General features: G+C 36.5%; 1 protein-coding gene across 2 annotated transcripts in view; it reads right to left on the bottom strand.

Annotated features, from left to right (window-relative positions):
• The window catches only part of dhrsx.L (dehydrogenase/reductase (SDR family) X-linked L homeolog), a 207637-nt gene extending 180970 nt beyond the window's left edge, over positions 1-26667 (bottom strand). For both annotated transcript variants that reach the window (XM_041581031.1, XM_041581032.1), the window contains exon 1: positions 25723-26667. In XM_041581031.1, the coding sequence (XP_041436965.1) occupies positions 25723-25842 (120 nt within the window). In that variant the 5' untranslated portion in view covers positions 25843-26667. The remainder of the gene's footprint in view (positions 1-25722) is intronic.
• Positions 26668-26958: the final 291 nt, after the last annotated feature.

The raw sequence follows: 26958 nt of genomic DNA, 5'->3' as shown, positions 1-26958 counted from the left end.
ATTACGCATACACATACATTTATGTCAATATAGGTGACGATACAACTACACAGCCCTATTTTTCCCCTACCTCTATCTCTTTTTTTCCTCCTCTATTCCCCCACTGACCAGGCCTGCTGCTAACCAACAACATGTGGTTTTTTCAAAAACAGTTTCTGGATGTGGTCCAAGGACTAGGTGGGTCGATTGCCCCTTAGAAAATAAATGGGCCTTTTCTCCATTGTGCACATTAATGATCAAGTTCCATTCTCTCTTCACAGCTACTGACTTAAAGTGGAGAATATAGTTTTACATCATCATACCGCATCTTGTTGGATGGACCTAGTGCAATGACACCCCTTATAACATACTGGTGGTATGCCTAGCCCAATATCCACATTTACATTTTGTTGGTTACCCTCCACATCAAACTTATAGTTTGTGCACTAAAACCCTCCTATGACCTCTTTGCATCCTGTTGGGTGGTCCCAGAGCCTTAACTCCTTTTACCACCCCTTGTGTGGCTACTCTTAGCCCAGGCTCATAACAGTACCTGGTGTGCCCATAAGCCATATACCTGGCACAACAATTGCGCACCTTTACAGTTGGGCACCTTTACTATACGGGGACATTATGATGTCACCCATACCCTTTTCCCGCCTGATGTTTTAAAATGGTTGTGATTGTTTGTTTCATTCACTTTGAGAAAGGCTAGGGACCTAGCCGAAACGTTAGTTTTTTTCTGTTAAAATAAAACCCCTTTTTTTTTCTCCCTAAATCCTGTGTGTGCTAGCTTCTTTTGAGCCAATATATATATATATATATATATATATATATATATAAAAAATTTTATCTATTTTTTTGCATTATGCCACATGAATGTAGGACATAGACTGATTTTCGTATTAATATGCAGTTTGGTTATATAAGTGGACGGCCTAATAGCACTGATTTAGATGATTATCTTGTCAGCTATTAAAATATCAAATCATTTGCAGAAGGAGCCTTCTGTTCTTCCAGGTTAGCCAATGTCCCTCATACATGTTTTAGTGGAAGTGAGCAGCAAAGCTATTCTCCCATTTTGACATAGCAAAGTAGCAATCATACCAGAATGCAGTCGCCCAAAACATACACATAACACTGACTTCCTATATGGTGGAAACTGACTAAATTACCGAATGATCCATCACTTACAAAATTTACTATAGTTTATACGGCTCAATAATATTCAACCAATTCACAACATATTTTTGGCACAGTTACTTTTCCTAGCTGACGTTTCATTTTTATTTCTTATATAATAGTTTAAAATTTACACAACACTGTGTAGAGAATTTTTCAGGTACAATGAGTACTTTCCCAAATAGCTTATATCTCTGTGCTGGGGCTGAGCTGTTGAGTTTTTGTTTGTCTTTATTACCTTTATTCTGTTCTCAGATTCCCTCATTCTCATTGTCTTGTTGTCACTCTTACATTCTGCTTTGATCAGTCCTAGGGGACTGCTTCCAATATACATTTATATGAACAACCTGCCCATAGGCCAGACAGTTGGAGATGGTGTTATTTATTCCTTCATGCAGACGGCCAACCAGAATTATTCAGTTGATTTGGGCCAGTGGCCTGAATAAATTCATCATTCATGATTCCATATCCAGGCAGATTACAATATCTGTTTAGACAGATTCAATGTGATCCGATTGGATAACAGGATGTTTTGTAAAATTACCCCACCAAGGCAGGGAGTATGGGGTAGTAGGGTTTGCCAGTCAAGTAGAGGCTGTACCTGGGAAAATGTATTAGGTAAAATGCACCTGGATTTGGTGAAGAAGTAACCTCATTGCTGCAGCTGAGAACTGGTTGAAACCAAACTTAAATATGGCCATCACTCAGTCTCAAAGTCAGAATACAGGCCGATTCATTTTAGAAATAACAAATATTTTTCTAAAAGATATAGCATATCCTGGGGATGTTCTTATGTCTCCCTAGTATGTTGCTACCTCTAGACTGAACTACAAATTCGATTGAATTTGCTGAGTAAAACCAAGACTGAAAAGCCCTTGTGGAATTCTAGCTAAAAGAAACCGACAGAATACAGATGCACCATGTACTGTATGTTTTTCAGTTGAACAGAAACTAGGCTTCATTTAGTATTGGCAAGCTGTACTGTGGCACTACATTGTCTTACAGCATCTTTTACTGAAACTACAGGGACATGCTAATACCTGCTCCCACACTAAACCTTTCACTGAGAATTTCTGTAAGGATTTGTTAGCCCCCTTTCACAGACACCTTTTGCACTATATAACACCACTATTTTTCTAGGCAGAAATAATAGGAAATGTGTAATATATCAAGTAAGTTAATTAAAACTGATATAACAGCCATCGTTGAATTAGTCCCTTTGGAAGCAACACAAGTGCAGCCAATAATTGAACTCTGCAGCATTGTGGCAGCGTATTGGGGTGCTTTTCCATTTGACACCCTCATAATAAATGAGCCTCTTTGTAGTCTATCCACAATACTGTTATGTTATGTTCAAAAATACTTTTTAAATACATTTCTATTAAATCTTATCATCTGTAAAAGGGAATTGGCTTGGGTATTGTAGAAAGCCAGTGCGGTGGCTAGAACAGTGTTTTCAGGACTGTGAATAGTTCCTTGTGCCCTAATTTAGCCACTAAAATGAGATATCTCTCTGTTTTTGGTCTTCAAAGACTACAGTTCACTGTATTAGATATCGCCTCACATGGATTCATAAATATGTGGCTTTACACCTTGGATCAGAACCAAATCAATCCAAAACTAATAGAATACATGTTATGATAACTGGAAAATTAAATGGTTGACTCCAATTGAACTGATTAAATGCCCCTAGAGCTGGTGCTATTAAAATAAAGCAGACATGGCGATTATTACTAAGCTTGGACGTATTAATTAAACAGGATATCACCAAACACTCTAGTAAAAAGAGATAAGGGACTCTCCTGCATTTATTTCTCTCAACAACAGATTTATTAGGGGAGAGACACATCTTGGCTAGCGACTTTTATTTCTAAACATAGGAAGAGGGTGACTGCTGTTCCTCGGGAGGTTAATAAAAAAAAATTCATACATGAGATAATATACCCTAGTCTAAATGATAGCAATATTCATAGAGCATTTATATGACTATATAAAACCACAGGGCCACATACTGATTAAAATGCTATAAAACTGACTGCTAAAAGTATTCTACAATATTAAGAGGGTTATATCGCTTCTCAGCTGGTACTAAATGAGTTGATGCGATATACTGGCCTAATGACTGACATAGAGAGAGACCAGCACCTGGAGCTCCCAACAGACTAGTTGTATTTGCCTGTCTTAAAGGAGCACTAAAGCTTAACAAAGAACTAGGCTAGAAATGCTACACCTTTATATTCTGAGCTTCTTTAGTAGCGACATTTCTGAAGATGCCCCCAGTAGCTGCCCATCTACTCATCTATCATGAACAATATATATCCCATCATGAAGGCACCTCTATTTAAGGCACTTGGCTGCTTTATTAAAATGTCTTGATAAATGTCAAGTTACAGATATTACTACAGCTCGTTCTGAGAAAGTATGGAGAGTGCATAATCCTTCTGAACTTTGTTTATAAAACCTTAAAATTTTCATGATTTGTTTACGTCACATGAGTGAAAAACTGAAGAAGTGGCATAAAACAATAATTCACCCCATGGTATAAAATATTTGAGATGCACCAAATCCGGAGTCTTTTTTGAAAGATTAGGCCAAATGCTGAACCAAATCCAAACCCTAATTTGCATATATAAATTAGAAAAACGAAGGGGAAAGAGAACCACAAGCTGCTAAAAATAATTTTACGTTCTTTTTGTGTAACGAAAAGCCACGTGATTTTTCAGATTCGTTCGACCAGGCACTTGGATTGGGCCGACTCCTGCTAAGAAAAAAAAAAAGGACGAATCTTGGCCAAATCCCAAACCAAATCCTGGATTTGGTGAATCCCTATAAAATATATGATATATACAGGTGAAAATAAATACCAGTGTTGTAACAAATACATAATAAAACTAAAATAAGCAAACATTACAGATCATGCACGTAAGTAGCTAGAATACATGACAATGGGCCAACCAGCTGAATGTTACAGAAGTTGATCATTGCTTATGAAATAGAGAAATTTTTCTGGTGTCTTTAACAGCATTTTTATTTTCCAGCTGTATTTTTATTGAATTATATGCTCTAGTAAGTTTAGCTTGGAGCTATTTTAGTTGCAAATACAAATATTCACCCATGAGATAAAGGTCTTGGGCTTTTCAGTTAGGGGAATCAGTGCAATGTCAACGGTGTATATAGTTTGTGCATATTTTGCAATGCCTTTCTAATTGGTATGTACAAATAAGCGCAATAAAACAAGAACGTATCAGTTACAAAACCATAACTGTATCAGTCTAAAATAATGCCACAGGCTTATTAGTTATGCTGATTAGAATTAAGCCCAATCGCACAACACTACAATGATATTTAGGGAAAATCAAACAGATAGGAGTCTAGGGAAACATTCCCTCCAATTTCTTTTTGTACATACTTTGAAAAACCTATATGTGCAGAGAGGTGAGAGAATAAGTTGTTTGTGCTCTCCACTATTTGAGCTATCTGCAAAACCCAGAGGAACATTGGCCTGGAGAGACACTAATCTTGGTCAACAGCAATTTTGTTCAGTAATAATGCAAACGAATAATAAGAGTAATTCATAATTCACATATCTGAATAACTATACTGTTGCATTTTCCTTTAAAAGGGTTCAGTCAACACTGAGCTGCAACCAAGATTTAATGCATAGGACACCCTGAGCATCCTCAAGGACAAACAAGAGCACCAGGCGTAGGAGGCTCGAGTGCATCGGGAGATAAACCAAAAAAATGCAGATAAAGTACAGACAAAACCAGGTACAGTTATAGATGCAATACAGCAATGAAAGGGTATGCCAACAGGCTATATCAAATCCAGAACATGACAGTGATGCCCAAACCAGGACACAGAAGCGCATAATAAAGCAGACCACATCAGGGGCAGGACACATAACAAGACAGAACAGAAGAAGAAAAGCAATTCTGAATACAGTCACCTATAAAATAAGCTGTGGGTAAATGCTTGGCTTTTGTAGGAGTGGGTTTATGATAGATGACTGAAAATAACACTTGTTGTTTAGGGGTGTGCAGATGGATAGAGATTTGGCTGCACCAGAACATAAAGTAAAGTAAAGAAAGACAAACCCACAGCCTGCCTTTTTAGCTCAGTGGTTATGGACAAAAATAAAGAAAACACTGCAGGTCTTGGGTTCAAATGTGTGGGTAAGGCCAAAGAGCAGGCCTGTACATTGTAGCTTCTAGACTGAGTCTATGGGCTAGTGAAGCAAATCTAGAAAAGAATAATGATTTTCTCGTGGCTGTAGTTTGAGGACTGTAAGTTGTTATGCTTGAGCAGAAGTCTTCTCTACTGGAAGAATTAGTCTAGTTTTTCTTGCTGTGTCGTGGCTGTAGTTGTAGGACTGTAAGTTGTTGTGCTTGAGCAGAAGTCTTCTCTACTGGAAGAATTAGTCTAGTTTTTCTTGCTGTGTCCTGGCTGTAGTTGTAGGACTGCTGTTTTGTCCATACGGCTATGATCTGGATGACCAGCTGCTTTAGGTCTCTTGATCATGCATTTAAAGCTGGCCATAGATGTAAAGATTTTTAAAAGATCCAATCGTCATCGTGAGACCACGAGTATCTCAAAATGATCTTACGAATTGTCCTTCAACTAAAAAGACCATTTCAGTCGATATTGCCAGGAAAACCAAGGGTGGCTGCCTGCTTGTCCTTGCAAACTTAGATAGATTGCACTGGGACAGATAAAGATTTTATAACCTGGCGATCAATTTTCTGACAGATGTCGGCCGAAAAATCGTAAGATGTACGATCGTTCAAATCCCACTAACCGCACGATAATTTCGAAGGATTGGTCGGACTTCACTAAAAACGGTCGTCCGGCAATAAAAACCTTTGCGTCTATGGGGACCTTTAGACTGCTTGTATACTTTTTGGAGGTTCAACCTTATTCACTTTAGAGTACATGCCTTGCCATATTATGATTCTAGAGCTTAGAAAAGGGTGGAGACTCAGAAAAGGAGAATGAAAGAATTTTTCAGTTACTTTTTCCAGAGAGGAGCAATATATGCCTCATTTGAAAATGATACAACATACACACACATGCCACAATTTATAAAAGAAATTGACACAAAAAATTCAAATAACCTTGGTAGTAGAAGGAGCAATATACAGTTATATAACTTATAGGAGGTATTTTAATCTAAGGGGCACATTTACTATGGGTCGAATATCGAGGGTTAATTAGCCCTCGATATTCGACCATCGAAGTTAAATCCTTCGACTTCGAATATCGAAGTCGAAGGATTTACCGCAATTCGTTCAATCGAAGGAAAAATCGATCGATAGATAAAATCCTTCGAATGGAACGATTCGAAGGATTTTAATCCATCGATCGAACGATTTTCCTTCGATCAGAAATTGGTGCTCGGTAGGTTTAAGGTGGCAAAGTAGGTTGTCGAAGTTTTTTTTAAAGAGACAGTACTTCGACTGGTCGAATAGTCGAACGATTTTTAGTTCGATTCGAAGGTCGAAGTAGCTAATTCGATGCTCGAAGTAGCCAAAAAAATACTTCGAAATTCAAAGTATTTTTTATTCTAATCCTTCACTCGAGCTTAGTAAATGTGCCCCCAAGTGTGTGTGCAAAACGAGTTGAGAATATCTTCATTAAAAGGCCTTCCCATAAATATTTTTCTCCGTTAGGCTTGTGCCTATTTTATTTCTGTGGACCTGTCAAAATACATTTTGTCAAAAGTTCATTTTGGGAAAACCATTTCTATGGACGAGTAGTCAACACTGATATTTATATCTCTCTGTGCATTCCTGAGGGAAACCAGAAAGAAAGATTCAGTTTTAAGACATAGCAATGTAAAGGAATTGAAATTGCTTTACAAAAAGTTAATGTGAAATTATCAAGATATTAAATTATTAAATAGCACCCAAATCATTAAATGGGTGTGTAATGGTTCAAAACCATTTCGATTAGAGAATATGCTAAGGAGCCTGACCTCATGTTTGAAAACATATTCACTGGGTGTCCAATTATCAAGTCTTTTTCTTCAGGGTCCTAACAGATAGAGACACCAGAACCAAGGCCTCCAAGTGAATCATTTTGCCTGAGTCTACCATAACTTTATGTTCATGTTTTTTCTATTACTGGGGCTCGGAGGAATTTATTGTGTTTTATTATTTCCATTTCTGACCGAATAGCTGTTATGGCAGTTTGTGTTAAGGGAACATTAAAACATATACAGCAGTAACTAACTTGACCATACCGGAACTGGAAACTTTGAACACAAAACCACACTGTTTAAATTGATGCTTTTACTGTTTTAGTCTGCATTGGTATGTCACATTTTTTGTCATTGGTTTGAGTATCACTGGGAGCAGCAAGGTGCAGAGCTCTGAAATTCTACCACAGGCCATGACAAGTCACAAGATGCAGTATGTGAATATAGTGAATAAAGTACCCCCTCTTGTAAAATATAAGGATATTATAAGTTACCGAGGAGTTTCATGACCATATAAAAACACGAGGCCGAAGGCCGAGTGTTTTTATACAGGTCATGGAACTCCGAGGTAACTTCTAATATCCTCATATTTTACAACTGGAGGTACTTTATTTATTATAATACACAAATTTTAGTGAGTCATGTGACAGAAATTACATCACTACTCACCGTTTATAACTGATGACATCACTACTCACCGTTTATAAGGATATAATTTACAAGATATTCATGGCTTTTGTGTATTATATATAAATACAGCCTGGAACAGACTATACAGAATCATTTCCAAAGCTGGGTAAAAACAGGCACATAAAGTCAGTCAGTTTGGCAACTAAAGATACTCCATGTTTGGTCCTTGCGAGTTAAATCATTAAATTACCAGTGCTCTGATAATCCCCCTGCTAATGAAAGCTTTACAGTGGTTTACAATGGATCCTATACCTATACCTAACGCAGTGGGTCTTGTTTGGTCGTGGGAAGTGTGGCACACTAAGGGTGTGTGTGGTTTTTAACTAATAAGTTATTAAAAGTTATGTTTTAAGCTATGGGGAAGGGGTCTAGTGTTAAGCTATCACCAGCACTGTTGATAGCGGTCTGAACTGGGTTGCTGGGAGTTGTATGGCAAGTGTTCAGGCTATCAGGACACTTGACTCTCACTTCAGTTGTTTTGGTGATCTAATTAAATATAGTTTAATAAAAACTGGACTAAACTTTGCATCTGCATGTTTTAATTATATGCATGTTTATAATATGTGGGTGCCTCCATGACAACTAGTGAAACCAAACAGTTCCAAAGCCAGACATATTGTAATATCCCATTCTCACTAGTAGCCATAGCCTTCAGCAGGGCAACCCAGCATTGCTTTTATATACAGAGAGTAGGCTTTCGTAGCACTAAAGCTGGTGAGGTCACAAAGCTGGTGATTTATCACCATTATGCCCTCCTTGAGATCAGAGGGCCAATAATCGGATCATAATTGCTGCTATGCCGGCCATCGGATCAACACACAGTCGGATTGGAATACATTCCTTGATCCAATAGAAAAACCAAACCAAACCTGCCCAATAAACATTTTTGGCCAAATATCAGTTGGGAAGGCCCATTTGAGGGCAGATAAGTTGCTAAAGGGCAACTTACTTGCTACAGGACCCAAATTGGTAGTTTAAGTCTGCCCTCATATGGCAGCCTATACAGGATTAAGTCAGTAGTTGTGCTATGAAGTCGACCTATGTAGCATGCCCAGACTGGAACTACTCAAGTACCTCCAGGTGCAAAAGTCCATCTATATTGTAAAATGCCCATCATGGGGCCATCATATGTAATAAATATGAACAAAACACACACCTTAAAGGAGAATAAATGTTAGGGATGCACCTAATCCAGGATTCGGTTCAGGATTCGGCCAGGATTCGGCCTTTTTCAGCAGGATTCGGATTCGGCCGAATCCTTCTGCCTGGCCGAACCAAATCTGAATTTGCATATGCAAATTAGGGGCGGGAATAACGAATTCCCAGACTGATGGAAACAAGATTCAAAAAATTTATATAGTGTAATTAAAGTTCATTTTACTTGACTAGGGTGATAAAACAGAATTTTGAATATTTTTTTGGGGTGACAGGTCACCTTTAATCAGATATAAAGATGAATGTAATAAAATCAAATCTGCAAATAATATATTGCCTTTTTACATGAGGCCCACATATGCGGCCTCATGTATCAGTTCCCTGAATGCATCGGGCCTGCTCTGTCCATAATATTAAAATTATAGGAAAGATTTAAAGGAATTGTTCAGTGTAAAAATAAAAACTGGGTAAATAGATAGGCTGTGCAAAATAAAAAATGTTTCTAATATAGTTGGTTAGCCAAAAATGTAATGTATAAAGGCTGGAGTGATTTGATGTATAACATGTCAGTCAGAACCCAACTTCCTGCTTTTCAGCTCTCTTGGTTTACACTGACTGGTTACCCTGGCTACCAGGCAGTAACCAATCAGAGACTTGAGGGGGGGCCACATGGGTCATATCTGTTGCTTTTTTATCTGAGCTGAATGCTGAGGATCAATTACAAACTCACTGAACAGAAATGTACCATGTGGCTCCCCTTCAAGTCGCTGACTAACTCAGAGTTATAGAGCTGAAAAGCAGAAAGTTGGATTCTGGCTGTTTTATTAGACATCTGTTCACTCCAGCCTTTATATATTTCATTTTTGGCTAACTAACTATATTAGAAACATTTTTTATTTTGCACAGCCTGTCTATTTACCCAGTTTTTATTTTCACACTGAACTATTCCTTTAACAACTTGTAAATAAGCAATACAATTTAAATAAAAATACTATTTGCTAAAAGAATATTTTTAGCCAGAATTCCAATTTGGGAGCTCAGTGCCCTTATTTACTTTTTTATATATTCACTCAAACTAATATTAGTGTGCACAAATTCATATTTATTCATGATGTAATGGCCATTTTAACCTTATTGTAAGTGCCAGCACCTGGAAACTGCAGAACACTTTGCATTTTTGTTTAAATATAGATTTGCTGAGAATGTTTCTATTTTGTGCAGGTTCATTTTGGGATTGTTGTTGTTTGACCAGATGCTCTTCAAACACACTTTCTCATCATTTTTTACATTTCCAAAACACTTAACAGAGGTTCAAATTAAGCTGACATTCAACTTTGAGAGAGAAATGGACTCCGACCTGCTAAGAAGAACACAGAAATACCAATTGTCGGTCAACGTTTATTTTTTTTTCTCAGGGAAACGCTCCAATGCTACAAAAAACTTCCATTATCCTTTAGGAACAAGACTGTTATCTCTTGTGATCTGCGTCTTCTGTCATTGTACATAGTATGTGAAGCCTCGTTACATTTCATAAAATGCTTTAAGCCTTCAGCCCATACCTGACTAATGCACTAAAAAGTGAATATGAATATTCATCAGACACTTGTTTTACCAGAAAGCTGAACATTTTGCTTTTACAGTGTATGGAATTCTGCAAGTGTATTGGAAATACTGCTCCAAAATGGCAATCTAACTACCTCATTTAAGAAAATATTCAGCGGGTTGGGTTCAACAAATCTGCTTCTAAAAATGAAGTCTTTACCAGCGGACACTTATTTACTCACTGACTTCCATTGGAATGGCTCACGACTTTACATGAAGAACCAACATGTCTTAAAGGGTAAATGAAACTAAAACTGTTTTCAAATGTCATTTGAATATCACTTGCCATTTATATTCATTACAACAAAAAGTACAGTGCTTCCTAACTAAATAAACCTCAAAGGCTTAGCGCTATGACAATTTTATGAGACATCTCAGGGACTCCCGTTGTTACAGGTTAAAATACGAATATTTTAAAAAACTCAAGAGGGTAATATAATGGAAAAATATAGCTGTGTATAGAAAGGAATTTAAGAATAATGCACCACCAAAATAACTTTGTACAGGATATTGACTTTCCTGGCAACTCAAGACTACCAGCAAGTAGAGGCTTTTATATTTAGCATTTTTATACTGTACAATATAGATAACTTTTAATATTGATAGCATGTTATTATTATCTAGCTCAGTGTTGTCCAGTTTATTGTATGTAGTGGGAAGATTAATTTGCATACAGCATATTAGAGGGCCAGATTATATTAAAATTATGATGTCATACAATGAAGTCTATGGAGCCCTAGAGCAGACTGGGGCCATACAAGTGATTTGGAGGGCCACATTTAACCCACTGGCCTCCAGTTGGACAGCCCTGATTTGGCCATATGTATTAAATGATTGAAACTAGGACAAATTATACCCATTGTTTAGCCACAATTATTGAATTACACTGGGAGCCCATGAGGACCCATCAACTCTAATGTAGCCATCACCCAACAACATTTTCTACCTTCCTTATTAATATCTACGCAAGTGCGAACCAGATTTTGATCTGGGAGGGCATCCATTTTGGAACATAAACAGGCCAACAGGTTGCCAGTTTGGTCAAAAACTGGCATTTTCTGTCCGATTATGCTTACCTCTAGGTTAACTGTATTTGCATAAAATACAGTGGCTTATGATCTTAGCAACGTTTTTTTTCAGAGTATTGTAGAAATGTTGCATTCCTAGGAAAATACTTCAAGCAAATATCACCGTATATGTTGAGAGTTGAATGTCATATAGTTTGTAATTCTAACTTTCTTGCTAAGAGTCCTTACCATCTGGTCACTCACTGTAAATCTGTCCTCATAGCTCAATGAAACACACAGATTGCAAAGAGGGAACCATGGCTGGAAGAATAGCATCGGTCACAAATTACACTAAGAATAAAAGGCTGGGGGACTTCAGCTGGTATGGTCTTTTTTTCATGTGTTCAAATATTTTATTGGAGTTTTTCACAATGCAAAAAGAAAATAACATGATTACTACAACCCTGCAGTTTCAGAAACATGGTAACAAATGAGTGTGCTAATTCAAAATGAACAAAAACACGAAATTAAAAATATTCAAATAAAACAAATAATAAAATATATACGTAAAAAATCAAATGGATGACAAAGAAAGAGAAAAGCTATCGTTTTTTTTTTTAAATGGCAGATAAGAATGAAGTTATAAATTGTTGCTAATAGGGACACCCATGATGCTTCTACAAAGAAGCCTTAATTCATATACAGGTATGGAATCTGTTATCCAGAATGCTCCGAATGATGTCCCATAGACTCCATTTTTAAATAATAAACATTTTTAAAAATTTCCCTTTTCTCTGTAATAATAAAACAGTACCTTGTACTTGATCCGAACTAAGATATAATTAATCCTCATTGGAAGCAAAACCAGCCTATTGGGTTTATTTAATGTTTACATGATTATATAATCTACTTAAAGTGGACCTGTCACCCAGACACAAAAATCTGTATAATAAAAGTCCTTTTCAAATTAAACATGAAATCCAATTTCTATTTTTTATTTAAGCATTCATAGCTGTTGTAAGCTCATTTAAAAATTTCAGCTGTCAATCAAATAATGTCTGCCCCTCCTCTATGCCCGTGGCATAGAGGCGGGGCAGACAATTACTTTCACTTTCAATTCAGCACTTCTTAGATGTCACTGCTCCCCACACATTCCCCCAGTTCTCTTTACCATATAATTGTGTGGTCAGGGCATGGGGATGGACATCGGGTCCCCCATTCTGGTGCACAAACAAGATTCTGAGATGATGCAAGGCTTTTCTTAATAACAGTGTCCACAAAATGGCTGCTGCCTGCTTGCTATAATTTTGAAATCCCAGACTGAAGGAATCAAGATTTAAATAATTTATATAGTGTAGTTAAAGTTCATATTCCTTGACTAATCTGATAAAATAGGATTTCGAATAATTTTTTTGGGTGACGGGTCCCCTTTAAAGGACATGTAAAGCCTACATTTTCCTACCATGTATATAAGTTGGGCATAACTTTCCCACCCAAGCTACATCCTTTGTACTGCTTACACCTCCTCCACTTGCCAGTGCCATCACATTTTCCTATAACAAATAGCAGCTTTCACCTGGCAGCCATTTTTCCTCTGACACATCATCAGTAACATTGACATCTGCAAACAGGACATGTAGCTTTCAAGGTCATGCAATGCAGAATGCAGGTTTACACAGGCACAGCATACTTTGATAAAAAGTACTGCTGGGGCTGAGCACTGTAATAGTTAAGCTGAGCTCAGGAGAGGTGGTTAGGAGAAAAAATAGAATAAGACAGCTAGAGCAGAGTTTCTATGGTAACCAGCAATGCTATCTCTTCACTGGCTGTTGGACAAGAGGGTGTGTTTAGTAATCTAAGCTGAGAAGAACTGAGCATGCTCATAAATCAACAGCCAATTTCTGAGGGAGGAGGCAGAGTGGGTTAGAGGAGGAGAAGGATTTCTAAGTGATTAGGGGGATACTAAAGCCTTACTGTTAACCTTTTAACAACCAGAGTGGCAGTTATCTAAAGATTTCAAAGAGGCTGTTCACTGATTACATTTGTTCCTTAAGGTATGAAATTACAGAAAGATCAGTTATTAGAAAGATCAGCTAAATTACAGAAAGATCAGTTATCTGGAAAACCCCAGGTTCTGATCATTCTGGATAACAGGTCCCATACCTGTATGACCAACAATCTTTTTTTAATACACCTATTAAATGTATATTCAGTGTATGAAATGGTGTTCTATTTGTTTGTACTATATCTGTATCCTTATTTTCTCATCATTCTTATATCCATAAAGTGCTGTTTAAAGGGGTTGTTCGCCTTCCAAACCTTCCAGTTCAGTTGTTTTCAGATAGTTCCCCAGAAATAAAGACTCTTTTCAATTACATTCCATTATTTATTTATTTTAACTGTTTTTCCAAAATCTAAGTTTAAAGTTAACTGCTACAATTTTGCAACATTGAGTTGATACATTTCTCAGGAGCATTCCTGGAGTATTAGCAACTATTGTATCAATTCTAACAGCTGCCTGTAATGAAACCCAGAGATTCTGCTCAGCAGGGACAAAGATAAGAAAAGTATCAACTAAATGTATCAATTCTGCTCTTTTGAGAAATGGATTTAAGTGCAGAATTCTGCTGGAGCAGCACTTTTAACCAATTAATTTTGAAAAAAATGTTTTTTCCCATGACAGTATCCCTTTAAACTAGTACAGATTCTGGCCATTTACCTAAATGATTAACATTGATAAGGCAAAATTATATGGGTGCATGAAAAATACAAATGTTGTCATTTTTGTAATCTTGAGGTCATATATTAGTTGCAATCAGGTTTCCTAGATATTACGCTTTAAAGAAACTCACACTCAGCTGAAAGTCTCATTTTATCAGTTTGATATACTGTATTGGCCAGTTAATACACAGCCTACAATATATTTTATTCTGTGGACCAAACTGAGCTGTAAATTGTACTAAGGCTGCAGGGAGCCAAAATGAGTACAGACTAATGAAAAAAATTTTCAGAAAGCTTCACACCATATTTATGGAACACTTTGTACTGTTAATGCTTCTGCCTTCTGTAGCGGCTAGGAATAAGTCCAAATTATTGTGAAATCAGAAGAATTTATACATTTCAAAATAGAAAAACATAGACGTAGATGAAATAAAACGGTGAACTATGCACAGTATGTGAATTTTCATTCACAGGGTCAGTTTCAATCCCATAAGAAAATCTTGTTTTATAGTTTTCACGTGAAAATTTGGGCACGATTCAATTTGAGGAGAGAAAGCTCAACTAATTCAGCTTTTGTTACCATAGACTTTAATATCGTTTTCAATATTTCAAATCATAGGAAATCAATTTGAAACATACGTTTTTCTCATTGGCTCTATGAGAAAATCTGCAATTGAATTAGGAGATATGTTTTTCTCATCAAATTGAATCTGGCCCATCATTTTGTAAATCTATATACTTATGACTTTCATTGCATTACCCTTCATGAGTCACAGTAAATGATCTCGAATATTTAGCCAGTACTTAAAGTAATTAAGGATAATACACAGGGCCTATTTAGCTAAATTTGCATTTGTGTAATTTTTGAGTTTTTTTCTACTTCAAATACACTCATATTAAAAAAAACTTGAATATTTGCTTATTTTTTAAAAAACCAAATATAAAATCTAGATTGAATAAAAACTCGAATACCTTGAATTTGTGAGTTTATAAGCTAAAAACATTTGATAAACTGGATTTGAAAAAGACGCTTAAAGGAAAACTATAGCTCCCAAACAACTCAGGTCTGCATAAATATATATTGTATAAAACAGTCCATCTGCTTCACCTAAATCAACCATTTTCATAAAAATTTGCTTTTCTAGCAGTATGTGCCATTGGGTAATCCTATATAGAAAATTGACATTTTAATTACTATGGGTCGCTACTGGGTTCTTACAATTTACAGTGCGCACAAACAAACCAATGTCAGATCAAATGAGCTAATTACTGGACAAAGCCTTTTGCTTCCACACTTCTTCCTGTTACAGTTAGAGCTGCAGTATTTCTGGTCAGATGATCTCTGAGGCAGCACACAGACCATCACAAAATGGTGACTCAAGGTAAGAGAGGTTAAAGGGCAATATTTACTGATATGTATACTCCAGTTTGGTAAGCTTCTCTAATATGCTACTTTATAGGTTATTCTTTAATATGCCACTCAGTTGGTAAAGTATTCATTCTGGAGGTATAGTTTTCCTTTAACTTTTTGCCTATGACAACTCCCAACGACTTTTAAATAAAAATTGTTGTGCTTAATAAATCTTTGAAATTCAAGCTTTCGAATCTCTCATGCAAATTTGTGAGTTTAGCTTAATCAAAACTGGAAGCTCAGCAAACATGGTGAGGGTTATTTACTAAAATCCGAATTTATCTCATTTTTTAAAATAAAAAAACCATAAACAAACTCCAATATCCGATTTTACCTTATTTATTATTAAATAAGCTCGATTTAATCGGTTTGGGTAAAAAACTCAAGTGAAAACTCGAGTGAAAACCCGAATCGTATCATTTTTCGGGGGTTTTGCCTGAATCACTTGATTTTTCCGATTTTGCACAAAATGGTCGGATTTTCAGGCTAATTCCATTGCAGACCACAGAAACTACAAAATAGGATATGGATCTCTTCCATTGACTTGAGATGGAGGATTTTCGGATTCAGGCTTTTTGCAGCATCAGACTTTATTAAATCTCGAAAAAGTTTTTTTTAAAAAAAAACTGAGTTTTGCGCCAAAAATATAAATTCGGAGTTTAGTAAAAAAAAAGTGTTGATACATCGCCCCCTTAAAATGTGCAACTTCTTTCATTGCTTAAATTATAAATGGGTATAGTCCTTGGCATATTCTATATTTAAGACAGTCTTCTTTGGAATGAGTTAACTGCAAGTCACGTCACCGTCGTTTTCTGGTAGCCATATATGATAGCAGAGTAAACAAAAACAGTCAGGGTGAAATGGAACTAAAAATAAAGAATGAAAACCACCAAAGATTTTACCTCCAGGAGGATAAATGTAAGGCAAAAGGGTGCTACTTGTAACAATTCTTACTGATTTAGGACACACCAATCCAAACCTTCTAGTTGAACATCTTTGCAATTAAATACAGTAAGGCATGGTACATTGCTTGGATACTGAATGGTCTGCATCATAGTATTCAGTTGGCTGCTCCTATTGATTATGCAATATATTGGTACTCTGTTGTACGAGTAATTCTGGTGTAATGCTGTAGGCTAAGTTAATGATTACCTATTGTTTTATCCACATCCAGTCAATAAGAATAAATGAACTAATTGGTTAAATATAATGTAATTAAAGGACTGGTTAAATGGGGCGGGTCAGTGGATCATGGCAATGTAACTGGGCTGCTCTTGTTTGATCACACGTCTTCATTAATAATCAACTGTATATTTTATGTGTCCTGGAACTAAAATATTGCACTTCACTTTCATTTGTTGTCATGTTGCAGCAGCAGGCATGAATGCCATGGAACTTGCATATAGGTTCACAGCTATTGCACCACCAGGTGCTGTATAATATGGAAAGTAATCTCATTAGCTTTTCTAGGAAACCGTAACATGTGGGCCTGATGTGATTATCTCTGTTGTCTTAGGCCTTCTGCAAAACTAATGCACCAAGATATAATTTCACTTTTAAAATATTATGCATATATAATTTATATGTTGTGTATATAATTATATATATATATATATATATATATATATATATATATATATATATATATAATACACAAAAGCCATGAATATCTTGTAAATTATATCCTTATAAACGGTGAGTTCTGATGTCATCAGTTATAAACGGTGAGTTCTGATGTCATTTGTGTCACATGACTCAGTGAAACTTGTGTATTATAATAAATAAAGTACCCCCAGTTGTAAAATATGAGGATATTAGAAGTTACCTCGGAGTTCCATGACCTTTATAAAAACACTCGGCCTTCGGCCTCGTGTTTTTATATAGTCATGAAACTCCTCGGTAACTTATAATATCCTTATATTTTACAAGAGGGGGTACTTTATTCACTATATAATACACAAAAGCCATGAATATCTTGTAAATTATATCCTTATAAACGGTGAGTTCTGATGTCATCAGTTATAAACGGTGAGTTCTGATGTCATTTGTGTCACATGACTCAGTGAAACTTGTGTATTATAATAAATAAAGTACCCCCAGTTGCAAAATATAAGGATATTAGAAGTCACCTCGGAGTTCCATGACCTGTATAAAAACACTCGGCCTTCGGCCTCGTGTTTTTATATGGTCATGAAACTCCTCGGTAACTTATAATATCCTTATATTTTACAAGAGGGGGTACTTTATTCACTATATATATATATATAAAAAAAAAATATATATATATATATATATATATATATATATATATATATATATATATATATATATATATATATATATATATATATATATAACATACAGGTATGGGACCCATTATCCGGAAACCTGTTATCCAGAAAGCTCTGAATTACAGGATGCCCATCTCCATTTTAAGCAAATAATTCTAATTTTAAAAAATGATTTTCCTTTTTCTCTATATTAATAAAACTGTGCCTTGTACTTGATCCCAACTAAGATATAATTAATCCTTATTGGAAGCAAAACCAGCCTGTTAAGTTAATGTTTAGATGTTTTTTTTAATAAACTTAAGGTATGGAGATACCCCCTTTTGCAAATTCTAAGGATATTATGAGTTACAGAGGAGTTTCAAGACCATATAAGGTCATGGAACTCCGAGATGACTTCTAATATCCTTATAATTTACAAAAGAGGGTACTTTATTATAAGACACAGGTTTAAGTGAGTTATGTGACAAAAATGACATCACTACTCACCGTTTATAATTGATGACATCAGTACTCCCCGTTTATAAGGATATAATTTAAAAGATATTCATGGCTTTTATGTAATATTTTATGTATATATATATAGCAATAGAAGAGATCAGCACTCCAAGTTTTCTTATTAGTTATAGTTTATTTCACTGTGTTTTCCAACGTTTCAGCCCACTTTTGGACCTTTATCAAGGATTGATCTCTTCTATTGCTATTAATTATTGTTTGGATTAAGCACCCACATAATTAAGTCAGGGTGCGGATAAACACCTGGAAAAAAAAAAAATATATATATATATATTTATATATGTATGTATGTAAATATATATAATACACAAAAGCCATGAATATCTTGTAAATTATATCCTTATAAACGGTGAGTTCTGATGTCATCAGTTATAAACGGTGAGTTCTGATGTCATTTCTGTCACATGACTCACTGAAACTTGTGTATTATAATAAATAAAGTACGCCCAGTTGCAAAATATGAGGGTATTAGAAGTTACCTTGGAGTTCCATGACCTGTATAAAAACACTCGGCCTTCGGCCTCGTACTTTTATATGGTCATGAAACTCCTCGGTAACTTATAATATCCTTATATTTTACAAGAGGGGGTACTTTATTCACTATATATATATATATATATATATATATATATATATATATATATATATATATATATATATATATATATATATATATATATATATATATATATATATATATATGTGTGTAGATAGATTAATTGGACCATAAATAAGTAGGGGTATTGGATAATACTAGCTTACACATTATGAGAAATAAAAACAGAATTGCAGTTTTGCCTGTATACATCAGGGACAGCTCTTTGGTCACTGTTTTAATAGTTCCTATTTGGAATGTCTGATTCTATGCAGCTCTGAGTAAAACTTTAGCCTGCAGATGGTGTGTGATTCAACATTTGCACTAGCTGTGTATGGGTGAATTTGCTGACAATTGTTAGAGCCAAAGGAACAAATAATATCTAATAATACAAGTATCACCTTATTGCAGCAATATATTGGTCACTGGGCTCTCAATGTCTCACATGACTCCAGCATCAAACCATAATCAGAAATCCTATTGTATACTGATAAGCCTGACCTAATCTACCAATGCAGCCACAGTTCCAATATTCCCTAGGAAATTAGCTTTTATTAATGCCCTTGGGTTAGCATTTACTTTTTTTTTTTTTTTCACATAAAAAAGTAAGCGGATTGATTTATTAAAGTTTGGTCCTGATGGTTACCATTTGGTTACAATACATCATGGTACAGAAATAGCTTTTTCAACATGTTAAGCATTATGTTAATTTGAATGCAATCATTTCATTGGGGCTTATTTATTCAGTAGTGTTAGAGCTCAGCAGCACAGAATGGAGTCAAAGTAGCTGAACGTAGTCAATCAATCAATGTAACAGACTGATGAAAAGCAATAGATGCTTTGATAAATGTGCCCATTGCTCAAAACATTTGAGTTTCAAAAAAAATAAGTTTTCTTAAAGGAAGGAAAATGCTAATAGAATAAATCTGCTCCTGCTCCACATTACAAAATGTCATAATGCCACACCAGTTCATTGCTGAAGACACTGCCTATAATATGTAAACACCGTCTGGTCATTAAATGTAGAAGAAAGTTCACCAGTGTTGTTGTCCTACCTGCATACACAACATTTGGGTTGTTCACCTTCCACCACTTTTCAGTTCAGTTGTTTTCAGATAATTCATCAGAAATAAAGACTTTTTCCAGTTACTTTCTATTTGTGACTGTTTTTAAAGGGGACATATACCATACTTTTTTTTACTCTTGCTTAATCCATTCTTTTTGCAATAAAACTGAATATCATGTGTTGTTGTATATACCTTTTGGGTCCACTTTCCTTGCAATCATTGATTTGTTATGACGTTCCTCCCTTTTTCTTCATTTCCTGTGCTCTGATCCATACAGCCTACCAGAAGAGCCGCCGGTTCACTCTTTTTTTCTCTCTCTTTTTTCCAGCGAGCGGCAGCCATTAAGAAGGAGTGGGCATGCAGACTTGGGAGGCGCTGGTTTCTGATGTCACGTCAATCACGCCTGGGTCCTTCTCAGGGCTGCTGCGCTCATCCTCATCCAGCTTTCTCCATGAGCGAGCAAGCGCCTCCAGCAGAAACACCGTGCTCTTAAGACTGCTGCAAGGGAGTGAGCCCCAGGAACGCACGCTTCCACGGAACCATCAGTCCAAGCCAGACCAGGCTCTGCGGCTCCACTTGGTGTTTTTTCTCTGCCGTGCGAAGTCTCTACAGCTGTGGGATTTGTGACAGCAACAACAAGAGATCCTTAAGGACCTGCGGGAGAGGACATGTGGGGAAATGGTGGTGATTGAGGTAATAGTGCCACCCAGAAATGCTGCTGCGAATGGAGAGTCTCTGTGTGATGGTTCTGGTCAGGACAACTCAGGTGGCTGCTGCGGGGATCCCACTCTGGACTCTCCTGGAGAGGATGTGGCCTCTCTCCTGTCCTTGCTACAGTTCGTGTTCACTCTGGGCAGTTGGGTGCACTACTGAAGGTACAACTTCTACTCTTTCCTCTGCAGTCTGAGCAGGCCATTTATAAGGCCACACCCACCACTTCCTCAACCAGTATAACAAAGTGGCATTCAGATATGTGGAGTTAGCCCCAAATTCAGTTAATATGGAAGAAAATATTTACAGAAAAATTATCTAACACCAAATTCACAAACCTATTTACTCCAGTTTCAGATCTATTGATTGCATTATCCTATGTCTATATGTTTTGTTTTTTTTTTTAAATTTTTCTTATGTCTATAGTGTTTCTGCTAATTTAACAGGAGGTACAGGGGGTGGCTGGTAGGTTGAAACAAGATCTGTAAAATGTACCCCAGTAGGTTAGAGATTAAAGTTTATAAAGATAAAGCTATGTGCAGACTGGGAACAGACGCACAGGCAGGGAGATGGGAAGGGTTTTCTAAGCTACAGCTGAATTCAGCCTGTCAATCAGTGTTGTGACCATTTCCTGTGAGAGAATGAACAGACACTCCCACCTCTCATTTCAGCCCAGCTTCTGACCTGAGTGGTTCTCATTGCAGCTCCGATATAATGACACTTTTAGCAGGTAAAATGCATTTGAAAACTTTTTTTTCTGCATCATTACATAGTTTGAGGAAAGATTAATCATATAACTGAATATGAAGGTTATGTAAAATGTCTCCTTTAATATTAAACTGTAAAAGTTTCATTTTTCACCTTGTCTTTCTAAAGCAGCAGGGGGGGCATTGACTCTGGACCTGTTCTAAATGGATACATTTAGTCGATGCATTTCTTATTTTGGTCCCTGCTGAGCAGAATCCATGAGTTTCATTAAAGGCAGCTGTTAGAATTGATACAATAGTTGCTCATATTCCACAGATGCTGCTGAGAAATCAACTAAATGTAGCAAATTTAACAGTTCAGAATCTGTTCTTGGATCACTGATGTCAGACTGAAAAACCTGAGATGGGACATTAAACTGTAAACTTAACATTTGGAAAAACAGTAAAAAGTTTAAAAAAAATGGAAAGCAATTGAAAAAAGTCTTTATTTATGGTGAGCAATCTGAAAACAACTGAACAGAAGTAATAAGAAGGTTTACAGCCCCTTAAACAAAAAAGGAAGAGGCCTAGTGAGACCTCAAAACAGATTCCTAATCTGTTAGTTGGGGGACCACAAAGATCAAGGTCCCTAAAGATGACCTTTATTTATCAAAGGTTGAATTTTAGAGCTTTGTGAGCTTTTTTAGACCTTGAATGAACTCACAACTGGAATGGTCTCTAATTTAAGAAAAAACTTGAATGTAAAAAACTCAAATCAGTCCAGTGGGGGTGAAAAACTGGACTACTCGAATTGATTGCGTTTTCCGCGGTAAAAAACTGGATTTGCTCGAATTGATCGAGTGAAACTCACCGAAAAATACTCGAACATCATGAAGGTTACAAACATCTGCCATTGACTCCCATATGGACTCAACAGGTTTTGGAGTATTGATGTGGGTAATTGAAGGGCAAATTTGTACCTGGGCAGTAACCCATAGCAACCAGTCAGAGCTTAGATTTTTTGAGCCAGCTGCAGGTAGAACATTGAAAACAAACATCTGATTGGTTGACATGGGTTACTGCCCTGGGGCAAATTTGTCCAGCCTTTATTGAAATTTAGCAATTTCCTTTTTATTTATTTTTTTATTTTTTTCATTCGGCTTTCAACTTATGAGACCCAAAGTGATATGAAACACTACTGCAGAGTCTAATGGGCAGATCTACAATACAACTAGGGTTGCCAGTAAAAATGATGGTTGATCCCAATGCATAAATATATAGGAAGGCCGGTATTGTTTTCCAGAAAAAGGTGGCAACCCTAAATACAACTGTAACGCAAAGGTTAAAGAGAGTAGCGGAAGAATGTTAGACATCAGTGGGAAGGTACAATACACAGGATTTCAGCAGTAATAATTGGATTTCCGTGATGGGATGCAAAGTAATTCTAGATTAGCAAAAGAAGATTACAAACTCTTCTAAGCGAAAACTGGGACTGAAATACAAGAGAGGACACAGAGGGAAGAACAATATGTACAAGGGTATAGGCCTAAGTTTTCCAATTCCAAAAGTGGTTAGTATTGACAATCCGTCAATGTTGTATGTTTTCCTATTGTTGAATATAAATCTGCAAAATCTATTGGTTGCAAGGAATGATAGGTGAATTTTAAAACAAATTGTACAGTGACATTTTCCTGCAAAATTTTACTAAAATATAAATATGAATCAGCTTCCCCCGCCCCCTCTCCTTCTCACTAGATTATAGCAGCTTCCAGTCTGGATGCACGGATCCAGAAGGTCAATTTATAAGGCTAAATTGGATTTTCCGGAGAAAGTATGAATACATTTCTTATGTTATTGTATTAGTTCAGTGCACAGATTGTATAATACATGCTTATTATGCTAGTGTTGGATGTGTTAGCTGCACACTGCACTTGAAGTGTAATGTCTTATGTAAATGTATATATATCTGTGTTGTCTCTCCTTTTGGTTGAGAATCTCAAGATACATTCATTCATTTATTCATAAAATGACATTTCCATTTAAAGTAACTCCAAATATCTTAAGCCCATTACAGGGATTCCCTGATTACTTCATTTGTTACAGCTACTAACGATTGCACAGAGATTCATTGCAGAGTAGAATTTCTTACAAATCATTTTTAGAGCCTGTAAAGATGTCACACTTACAGGTCTGCAGTTTCCTGGCTGAGATCACTCGCCTTAAGATTTTTTTTTTTAAAAGACTTGGAGATATTTGCTTTTAAAAGCTACACATTTTGCATGAAATTTTAAATAAAAATAAAAATAATTTTTCCCATCGGTGTTCCTATTTTTTTTTTCCAGAAATCGAAGTTTCCATTATATTGTTAATAAATCAGTATGTTATGGATAGCTCAGTGAAATTTCTTATACAGGTATGGGAACTGTTATTCAGGATGCATGGGAACTAGGGTTTCGGATAAGGGATCTTTCCGTAGATTGGATCTTCATACCTTAAGACTACTAGAAGATCATATAAACATTAAATAACCCCAATAGGCTGGTTTTGCTTCCAATAAGGATTAATTAGATCTTAGTCTGGATCAAGTACAATGTACTGTTTTATTATTACAGAGAAAACTGAACTTTTAAGATTATTTGGATAAAATGGAGTCTATGGAAGACGGCCTTTCCGTAATTTGGAGCTTTCTGGATTACAGGTTCTGGATAAAGGATCCTATAGCTGTACTAGGTTGCAATGGAATTTTTATGGCATAAACTGTACATTATCTATATATCTTCAACCAGCTATTTGTATAAACACAGATATATATATCTAATTCAAATGCTAAAAGGGAAAATGTTCACAATTTCCCACCATCACTTCTGTCAGAATTTCAAACCATGCTAATAAACTGGTTGCTGTTTCAATTACAATGTTCTCAGTATCCCAAGGGTTTCTTTTCATCATCTCTTTGAAAGAGCTGATATTATCTCTTGCATATGAATGCAGGGAGCACATCATTCTCATGCTTCTGTCCTTTTCTGTCTCTGTTAATATTCCAAGACAAAATAAATCAGCCCTACAATGCAGTGTATGCTTGCTTCCAGAGCACACACTTGGGTATCACAACTTTAAAGCCCCCCTGAAAATGAAAATAATAGAAAAATATATACAGATATAATATATAGAAAGAAAGAGAGTGTAAAACTAATTTTTAATGACTTTAAAGAAACTATTTTTTCAATTGTGTGTGTGTGTGGGGGGGATGGGGGGGTTGTCAATTCTTTTTTGTTATAGTTGAAAAATAGCTGATATTTTGCCCAAAAAAAAGCCAAAAGCTGAAGCATGTATCTCACACAAGTCTCCATATTGATTACACATGCAACAGTTGCCTCTTGTGACCTCCAACCCTCCTCAAAGACTGATCAATACTCCAGTGCTCTGGGCTCTGAATCTCACGATGGCAATAACTTGTCATTCATGTCAAGTCTGAGTCTAGTGGAATCGGGTTAAGATAGGTCCTGCGCAGAAAAAGAAAATAGAAGCTTGGAGTTCAGTGATAGTAAAGGAATCACGTACAGCATCAGTTATTCATGGAGAGAATCATTCTTGTGCTCCGTCAGGTTGAAAATCTGGACTAGAGGACTCATTCTAACAGTGCTGTTTGGCTGTATTTTCTGATTCATAATAAGGATTGTATTTATTCACCTTTAATGCTCTATGGTACAGGTATGGGATCAAGAAACCCGTTATCCATAAAGTTCTGAATTACGGAAAAGGCCGTCTCCCAAAGACTCCATTATAATCAAATAATCCAAAATTTTACAAATGATTTCCTTTTTCTCGATAGTAATAAAACAATATCTTGTACTTGATCCCAACAAGATTAATTATTAACCCAGCCTATTGGGTTTATTTAATGTTTAAATGATTTTTTAGTAGTCTTGAGGTGTGAGGATCCAAATAATGGAAAGACCCATTATCCAGAAAGACCCAGGTCCCGAGCATTCTGGATAATAGGTCCCATACCTGTACAATGATTTTGTCTGTAAAATACTAAGCTTGCAGTTTAATATTAATGTGATATCTAAATACCCTTCATATGTCACATTTTTATTTAGAATATGACTGTGAATTGGAGAAGATGACTTACCAGGTCACCCTGAGTTCTGAAGGTCAGCTTCAGGTCTTGGCTTTCATACACTGGCAAGTGAATGGTCCCTTTTTTTACCTTGTGCGGAAAACCCCCTTTTTTTACTCCATTGCCCAACATGCTAAATCAAATCCCATGGTCGCAATCCACATCACGGCAGATATACCATAGAATCACATAAAGGATCAGCAGAATGGCAAAAATGAACAAAGCTACCAGAATAGCTTTGGTCACAGGAGATATGAGGGACTGCATGTCATCTAGGGGTTCAGACGGAAGAGATTACTTGGCAATTAGTGGAACAATGGTCACAGGAATGGTCTCGGGCACCAACATCAAACTGCTATAGTGAAAGATACAATCTAAAACCTGTGGAGCATCTGCATTGCTTCGTGCCAAGTTGATGGAGATGCAGAAATGGTGTTTTTATGCTGGTGAGAAGCAAAAGCTGATGACAGCCGGTCGGTACACAGATTCAAAATATGCTCTACACACGTCCATCTGAATCTCCGGCACGAAGGATCAAAGCTTCAACTGGAGCAAAGAAAAAACAGCACAAATGAAACTTAATGATGCCAATAATCCTGCCATGGGGCAGAGCTGATCCTCTTGACTTCTATTGTTCAGAGCGGCAGCAGCGGGGACAGAGCCCCATTCAAAGTTGACGAGAAAAAAAAAAAACAAGTGAGGAAAGCTGCAAGAAGTAACCGGTGACAGTTGTTTTCACGAAAACAATGAAGGTGACAGATAGAAAATGAAAAAAAAAAGTGGGAAAGTTGGAGCAAGCAAAAATAAAAAAAAAGGGGGTAGAAGGTCAAGGTGTAAATATTCACCTCTGACTTTACCCCAACGGGAAGAGACTGGTAAAGATCCTGATATCTGAGTCAGGCTATGTGATGGTGGCAGGCAGTCATTCAGAATGTGTGTGTGTGATGGAGAGCAAGCTTTAGCATGTGCTGGATTGGAGACTCCAGGGTATATATATATGTATGTGTGTGTGTATATGTCTGCAGCCAGGCTGCTGCAGACTGTGAACTAGGTTGATTAGTATTCCACCCAGCAAAGTCTCTCCCTCCCTCTACCACCTCAATATCTCACTCCGTCCTCCTCCTTTCTCACTGCAAAACTCCTCCTCTGCTTCTTTATCGTTCTCTAACAGAACGCCACACTCCTAATGCCTGGGTGTCATTATTGTGTTGTGTTTGGACAGCATGCTGCATCGGTACGACACAAACA

The sequence above is a fragment of the Xenopus laevis genome, chromosome 2L (assembly GCF_017654675.1).
Source record: "Xenopus laevis strain J_2021 chromosome 2L, Xenopus_laevis_v10.1, whole genome shotgun sequence".
Taxonomy (NCBI): domain Eukaryota; kingdom Metazoa; phylum Chordata; class Amphibia; order Anura; family Pipidae; genus Xenopus; species Xenopus laevis.
Note: the sequence above shows the minus strand (reverse complement) of the source record. Positions and strands in the feature narration are given on the sequence as shown.